General features: G+C 42.5%; 1 protein-coding gene across 1 annotated transcript; it reads left to right on the top strand.

Annotated features, from left to right (window-relative positions):
- The first annotated feature begins 922 nt into the window (after positions 1-922).
- LOC129639865 (zinc finger X-linked protein ZXDB-like) lies at positions 923-8,060 on the top strand. Its single transcript, XM_055565136.1, has one exon. The coding sequence runs from the start codon at positions 1,000-1,002 to the stop codon at positions 3,439-3,441; it is 2,442 nt and encodes an 813-aa protein (XP_055421111.1). The 5' UTR covers positions 923-999; the 3' UTR covers positions 3,442-8,060.
- Positions 8,061-8,557: the final 497 nt, after the last annotated feature.

Raw genomic sequence — 8,557 nt, 5'->3', positions numbered from 1 at the left:
ACACCAGGCTACTGGGCAGGCAAAAGGCATCTGTGCCTTTTTCTCAGGACAGTCCACTACAGTAACTTAGGGTTTAACCTTATCACATTTCACCAGTATTGCTGTTCAGAGACCTCCACGTACTGGAGAATCTAGAGTAAGCTGAGGAATGCACTCATCATGCTGTGAGATTGGACATGAAATTTACCATGGTGTACCCAAAGCTGGAAGAGCGAAGAGTTGGTTTAGGTTGTGCACCTTATAGGGAGAACCCAGGAGGAGGTTGGGTCTTCCAGATTTCAATATAAACTACTTCATCCTCCAGGCCTTGCATTTCTAGGCTCAACAGTGCTAATCTGCTTTGACCCCACCTATTACTCATTATAGTCTCTGCAACAGCAGGACGAAAAATTTAACTATGGGACAAATTTTCCTGAGGACATTGCTCAAGACAGTTCTGAATATGGAAGTTTCCAGGAAAATTTTTTAAAAGACATCCTTTTCCATAGTGTATTCTCTCAGGAATTTTCTGTCACCTATCAATCCAGCCAACCATCCATCCAATACACAGTGTTTAACACATGGTAAGTGCTAACTACCATGCTTAGCACTGGGAGGGACTGGGGTGTATATGTTTATTTTGGTACATACCATGAGGTTCCAGTTTATGTTGTCATTTAGTAGATAGATACCTAAGGTATTCATTCCAGCACTTTATACTGAAGTGAACTGCCATTTCCCTTGTATCTCTGAAAACCTCCTTGATTTCCTACTAATATTAACAGGGGAACTTGTTTATGTATACGAGGCTCTGCGCCTGGGCGTTTTATTCTGTTCTAGAGACCTGTACAAGAATATTTAAATCACGGTGGCGTTCAACACGTTTTAATATCTGATAGGGCCTGTTTCTGCGCAGTGCATTTTTTTTTCCCTTTCAGGAACGTGTTCGGGCCCGCGGCAGGGGGCGGGGTCGCACCTCCTCCGCGGCTCTGGTTCCAGAGGAGCTCCACAGACGAAGAGATGGAAATCCCGAGGCTGCTCCCGGCTCGCGGGATGCGACAAACCGGCGGGGCTGGCAGCCCCGAGGGCGGCGGCCGGATCCGCGGAGGTGCTAACCTGCGGGCCAGTCAGGCCCCGGCGCGCCGCCTCCTGCTGCTCCGTGGCCCTCAAGATGGCGGGCCCGGGCGGCGGCGTGAGGAGGCCAGCGCGGCTTCTTCGTGCCCAGGCCCAGGCCCGAGCCCGTTGGCGCTGAGGCCCGATCACGCTAGCGGCTGTGGCAGCGGCGGCGGGAGCGGCGGCGATGACTTCTTCCTGGTGCTGCTGGACCCGGTGGGTGGAGACGTAGAAACCGCGGGCGCTGGCCAGGCCACAGGGCCCGTGTGGAGGGAGGAAGCCGGGCTGGGCCCAAGGCTCCTGGGGGGCGAAAGCGGCGCGAACCCCGAGGGCCGCCCTGCGCTGGGCCCCAGCTGCCTGTCGGCTATCCCCGCCCCAGTCCCGGCCTTGGCCCCGATCCCCGCTCCAGGCCTGGGCCCTGCCACGGCCTTCGCAGGCACTGTCACCATTCACAACCAAAACCTACTGTTGAGCTTGGAGAATGGCATCCTCACTCTGGCCACGCCCCCACCGCTCGCCTGGGCGCCTGGGGTCGCCCCTGCCCCGCAGCCCGGGGGTCTGGTCGCCCCGCAAGCTGGGATCCCACACGCCGCGGAGTCTGGAGATTGTCCCGAGCTGCCGCCCGACCTCCTGCAGGCGGAGCGGGCAGAACCTGCGCCTGCCCCAGCGCCCAAGGAGGAGGAGGAGGCCCCGGCGGCTGTTGAGAGCCCCCGCGGGCCGCCAGGCCCAGGCCAGGGCGTGTTGCTGTACCTGTGTCCTGAGGTGCAGTGCGGACAAACCTTTGCAAAGAAGCACCAGCTGAAGGTGCACCTGCTGACACACAGCAGCAGCCAGGGCCAGCGGCCCTTCAAGTGCCCCCTGGGTGGTTGTGGGTGGACCTTCACCACCTCCTACAAGCTCAAGAGGCATCTGCAGTCACACGACAAACTGAGGCCCTTCGGCTGCCCAGCAGAGGGCTGTGGCAAGAGCTTCACCACCGTGTATAACCTCAAAGCACACATGAAGGGCCACGAGCAGGAGAACTCATTCAAATGTGAGGTGTGTGAGGAGACCTTCCCCACGCAGGCCAAACTCAGCGCCCACCAGCGCAGCCACTTCGAGCCTGAGAGGCCCTACCAGTGTGCGTTTTCCGGCTGCAAGAAGACATTTATCACAGTGAGTGCCCTGTTTTCCCATAACCGCGCCCACTTCAGGGAACAGGAACTCTTTTCCTGTTCCTTTCCTGGCTGCAGTAAACAGTATGACAAGGCTTGTAGGCTGAAAATTCACCTTCGGAGCCACACTGGTGAGAGACCGTTCCTTTGTGACTTTGAGGGCTGTGGCTGGAACTTCACTAGCATGTCCAAACTCCTAAGGCACAAACGGAAGCACGACGATGACCGGAGGTTCATGTGCCCGGTGGAAGGGTGTGGGAAATCTTTCACAAGGGCTGAACATCTGAAAGGCCACAGCATAACCCACCTGGGCACGAAGCCTTTTGTGTGCCCGGTGGAAGGTTGCTGTGCCAGGTTCTCTGCTCGCAGTAGTCTCTACATTCACTCCAAGAAACACTTGCAGGATGTGGACACTTGGAAAAGCCGATGCCCAGTCGCCACTTGTAATAAACTCTTCACATCCAAGCACAGCATGAAGACCCACATGGCCAAAAGGCACAACCTGCGCCAGGATCTCTTAGCTCAGCTGGAAGCTGCAAATTCTCTTACACCCAGCAGTGAACTTACCAGCCAGGGGCAGAGTGACCTCAGTGATGCAGAGCTTGTGTCTCTCTTCTCTGATGCGCCTGGTAATAGTTCTGCTGCAGTACTGGACACGGCATTGGTGAACTCTGGGATCTTGACTATTGATGTGGCTTCTGTGAACTCAACTCTGGCAGGAAACCTCCCTGCTAATAATAATAATTCCTTAGGGCAGGCAGTGGACCCTCAGGCCTTGATGGCCACCAGTGACCTTCCTCAAAGTTTGGATACCTCACTCTTCTTTGGAACGACAGCAGCAGGTTTTCAGCAGGGTCCCTTAGATATGGATGATGTCTCAAGTCTAAGTGCGGGGCCGTTGGCATCTCTGAGCTCTTTGGCTTTGAAAAACTCGAGTCAAGAGCCCCAAGCTTTGATCCCTAGCAGTAAGCTAACAGTAGACACAGATGCTCTGACTCCTTCAAGCACCCTTTGTGAAAACAGTGTCTCAGAACTACTGCCACCAACCAAAACGGAATGGAATGTACATCCTGACTCGGACTTCTTTGCACAGGAGGAAGAAACCCAGTTTGGATTCTCCAATCCAGCAGGAAACCATGGGTCTCAGAAAGAAACAGATCTTATCACAGTGACTGGCAGCTCATTTTTGGTATGAACTAAATTCTGTTCATTCCTGCCACATGGCTTACTTTTATTGATGACACTCAATTTTGAGAATATTCTGGACTGAATGCTTAAATACAGTCATTTCTTATAGGTCTGAAGGAGAACAGAGCCCTGGGCTGCAAGTTTGGAGATTTAAATCCTGATCTTGGGTCTGGAACTTGCGGGTTGTGTGACCTTGAACAAGTCACTTATCCTATCTGAGCCTTAATTTCCTTATTTATAAGATGAGGTGGTTTGAATAGATTGTTCATGTGGTCATTTTAGCTCTATTTTCTTGACTTTGTGCTCTTTCTTGAAAATTTTAGGACCTTTTACAATGATTAACAACTGCATATGCTGCTAATGTAAGGAAAAGTGCACTGAGAGTTAATGATCTGAATGCATAGAACTGGTGTTTAACTTTAAAATTTTAGTGGAAAATTTTTGCAGTGCCAAAATATCTCTAAAATCTAGTGGTAGTGCTTTAAAAAGAAAGCTGAAAGTCTGGGTTAGCTCTTTTTACATTTTTTTCTTTCTAGCCTCTTTTTTTTTTTTTTTTTTTTTTTATGGAAGGCTGTATTGGCGAAAGTGCCAAGTGTTTGATATGACTCAGAGTCAGAAATATTGACTTTGTGGTGTTGAAAAAGTGGCCTTAAATAAGTCATTTTCTCTTACTAACCCTTATTTCCCTAGGTGTCATGACTTCATTGTAATTTACACATACCTGATGCATTGTAGACTTCCTTTTCTATCCTATTAGTTAGGTTTGGAGGGAAAATGTTTTGTACTTTGGCATGCTTTAGTGAAATTTTATGACCTTTTCTGCCCTCTCATTCCCTTCTTCAAAGAGAAACAATTAGCATAATTTAACATCATGCTTGTTCAGGCAATGATGTTTGATGCAGGTTAACAAACAGAAAAGGGAATCTCTGTCTCCCACAGATTAAGGAATTTTTACAACACAATTCTGTGACTTTGCCAACCTGTTCATTAGACCAGGACAGTGTCTTTGCTCTGCCTTCAAAGCTGTCTTGTAGAGTGATGAGAAAGCCTGTGGTTCCAAGAAAATCTGTAAATGGACCAGTGTAAGATTTTCTTCCCTCTGTGCTCCAGAGAGTTCATTGTTTGCCTTCTTCCAGAGTTGGAATGAGAGATTTACTTTGCATTTTGAGTAAATATTATCTGTCTTACCTGAGCATAGAATTTTACAGTTTATGTAGCACTTTCACAACTGTTATATTTGATCCTCACAATATTTTGAGATAATTGTGGCAAAGTTGCAACTATAAGTCATATTAATATTTACCTAACTCATGTCTGTGTGTGTGTATGTGTGTGTGTGTGTATGTGTGTGTATGTATGTATGCACATCAACTTTCATTCTACTCTTCAGAGTTTCATGGTAACTTTTGTTTGTAACCACTTGTTCTGTTCCACCATAATTGATGTCTGTTATCTTCTGCCAGCTCTGCTCCCTCTCTATTCTCTCACATGTGCATTACATTCCTTGCCATGATCTCTGTTTTTTTGAATTAGGTAAGTTTTTTTCATGGTCACCATCTCTCAACCATTCAGGACATGGCCCATTTTTCAGTCCCAATATTTACTGCAAGTCTGAATTAAGAAATTATTTTCTGGAATTAGAGGTCAGAGTGTTTGTATATGAATCAAATAATAATGCGCATATTTTATGTAAGGTTTTAGTGAGACATGTAGTTTTTTATTTTTCTATTTTTTTTTTTTTTACTGTGTAATTCTGCTAGCAAACACTATTGCTCTGAAGCATTCTAATCCAGTACTGTTTGTATGTACGTTTGTCGATAATTATTGTAGCACTTTGGCAGTGCACTTTATAATTTGCTATCTTGAAATGCATCTGTGCTAATTTTTAAATTGGTTGTACTCATTCAGTGAAAAAGCAAAAAGTATGCATCAATTTGTAATCCAAAGAAATGGTCAGAGTGTAATTGTTTCTAACCATTTAACAGTTCTCCCTCAGCACTTTCAAAAAATTTAAGCCCATTTTAGAAATGTGTTGTCATCACTTAAGTCCAAGAGGAAGGTCTTAAGCATCTGTTAATATATATAATCATAAAGATATTTTAAAATCCTGTCATTTTGTTTCTTTTATCCCTCATTAAAAAATGATCTTAAAATATGCTTTTGTTATATTCTGTTGCATTGTCAAAGGACAGGCTCTATTTTTCTTGAAGATAAAAATCTTGTATTTATGGGCCCACATGGTTTCTTTCAGTCAATTTGTTGAAAAGATTTCTCACTCAATACCTTTTTTCCAAACTGACGGTGAAAATAGCATGAAACTACAGTCAGAAGTATCACTACAAGCATAATGGTTATATTTTTGTTAGTGTTGGCATAAATTTGCCATTCAGAAGAGAACAGTGGGGTATGATTTAATATTATCTCATTTGCTTTTTGTGCTTTTTCAGTCTTTGATCTATTAAAATTTTGCCAATTGAAATCCTAATAACGAAATACTTTATAGAAAGCTTTGCATCCCCAGGGTGTTCACCATGAGTTGAAATACTTTTATCTTGATATTTTTACCTTGATCTCACTATAGTATTACATAATTGAAAGCCTTGAGTAATAGAAGTGAAACTTGATAGAATATAAGGATCATTTTTCTCTGGATCAAATACTTCATATTCCTATCCAGGAAAAATAAAAGAAGGGTATTTATGACTATTCCTTGATTCCAGATAAAACATTGATTAATTCCCTGTTTGTGAATATCCATAATCCCTTCATAATTACTGACATCAAACAGATCCACTTGATGATTTGGTAATAAAACCTAATTTGGTTGCAGCTCACTCAAACTATTGATAACAGTGATGATTGAAATATAAGACTGAGCTGAAATTTATGTAATTTATTGGTTCTGAACTAAAGATTTGTTTAACAATTTTTTTATAAAGTGAAATATGAATATTTAGAGAACAGGTTATCAAGCACTTTGTCAGAACACAACTATATATTAAAAGCAAAACACTTATTACAAATGAATTTTTTATATTTTTCAAATTTAAGTTGATTTGGTAACATTATAAGCTTATTGTATATTTCATGCTAATCTACTGCCTATATACAAAATACAAGATAGAAGAGTATTAGAGATTCAGATAAGAGGAATAAAATGTGAGCTACTTCTTAATTTTGGAGAGGAAATGCAAATTTACATTAAATATTTCACATCAAAACAATATCAGCAAGTGTGTTTTCAGACATTAATGGCTTGGAGGAAAGGAGGAGCAATAGCTATGCTTTAATGTATGGTTAGATTTAATTACATAGATAAGAATATAGATAAATTCCAGTCAGGAAAAAAAAGCACAAGAAAAGAATTTGAAATGCAATTGGCCACAAAACACTTGGAAAGACAACTAGCTCAAATGCAGGATGCATGTTTGATAAGTGCTAGGTCTTAGGATTAGACTGCAAATATGGAACCAATCTCTGAAGAACTATGAAAACCAGTCACACTGGATAGGACTTTATTCTGGACATGTTTAAGAGTCAGTGAAAATATTAATGTTTAAGAAGAGAAGTTAAATGATGAATATATAGAAAGTTTAATATAGTAGACATGTACAATGTGAATTTGGTTAGGGGAAATAGGAAAATCGTTTAGGACTCTAACAATTTCAGGGTTCTGTGATGAAGGCTTGGACTGGAGTTGTGGCAGAAAAGGACAGATTGGAGATGTTTCTAAATTGGAGAAACATATAACTTGGTGACTCACTGAATATATGAGACATCTATGAGAGAACAGACGATCAGAAATGATGCTTTAAGGATTTTTTTGAAAACTAAAACTTACATTTCATTAACATAAAATGTTGGGTGTTGACTGTTTTCAGGAATATATGCTGAAACAAAATTAATTTAGGGCAAGTTTAATTTATTGAGAAGTGAAGAATCAGTTAAACCCTGAATAAACTATACATATTGTGGGTTATACACACCATTAGACAGGGGCCATTTCATATCTCTTGGCTCCTTCATATAGTCTCAGATTTGCATTCAATGTCTGTACTCGGGTTGGCCTTTGAGTATTAATATCTGCAGTCATCTTCAACCTCATACAATGCCCTCCCACAATACTCTGCATCAAAATGTGCTATATTACCTTGTCTGACAATTTTTTCTTACAATACTCTTCCCTACAATGGATATTCAACAGATGTTTTATGTAGTACTTAGTAATATAATAAATCAATTCTCCAGAATTGAGAGATGCTGTGTAGTCATTACTTTCAATAGTTCCTCAATATAAACTCTGCTAGATTGAATTTTACCTATATTTTTCTCATAGTAGAACAGATAGGACCAGAATTGTCCAAAACTAACTTCCATGTGATCCTTGGGGCTCCTTATTCATGATTCCCTCTGTGACTAACAATGTGGTGTAGGAACTAAGTCACAGGGATCACATCCTCTCTTATTTATATATCCTAGCATATCTTCCCTTTTTTTTTTTTTTTTTTGGTTACCTTTACCAATAATGGTGATAACTCAAATGGAATGGAGTCCAAAGAAAAAGTGAGAGAACAAAAAAGTAGCATAAATAATTACATAGCAATTATATTTTGTTTGATGGTGAATTTTGTCATCTGATGTTCTGTCATCAACAGAACACTTCATCTCATTCTGATTTTCTGCTAACATTTCAGTCAGTTCAGTTCAGTCTCTCAGTCGTGTCTGACTCTTTGTGACCCCGTGGACTGCAGCATGCCAGGTTTCCCTGTCCACCACCAAGTCCTGGAGCTTGCTCAAATTCATGTCCATCAAGTTGGTGATCCCGTTCAACTATCTCATCCTCTGTCGTCCCCTTCTCCTCCTGCCTTCAGTCTTTCCCAGTATCCGGGTCTTTTCTAAGGAGTCAGGTCTCCACATCAGGTGGGCAAAGTATTGGAGCTTCAGCTTCAGCATCAGTCCTTCCAATGAACATTCAGGGCTGATTTCCTTTTCAATTGATTGGCTTGATCTCCTTGCAGTCCAAGGGACTCTCAAGAGTCTTCACCAACACCACAGTTCAAAAGCATCAATTCTTTGGCACTCAGCTTACTTAATATTCAAACACTCACATCCATACATGACTA

This window comes from Bubalus kerabau, chromosome X (assembly GCF_029407905.1).
Source record: "Bubalus kerabau isolate K-KA32 ecotype Philippines breed swamp buffalo chromosome X, PCC_UOA_SB_1v2, whole genome shotgun sequence".
NCBI lineage: Eukaryota > Metazoa > Chordata > Mammalia > Artiodactyla > Bovidae > Bubalus > Bubalus kerabau.
The sequence above is the reverse complement of the archived record's forward strand: the minus strand, read 5'-3'. Positions and strand labels throughout refer to the sequence as shown.

Bases quoted from the DNA above. Each gene is read 5' to 3' on its own strand.
- LOC129639865 (XM_055565136.1), top strand. From the start codon at position 1,000: ATGGAAATCCCGAGGCTGCTCCCGGCTCGCGGGATGCGACAAACCGGC.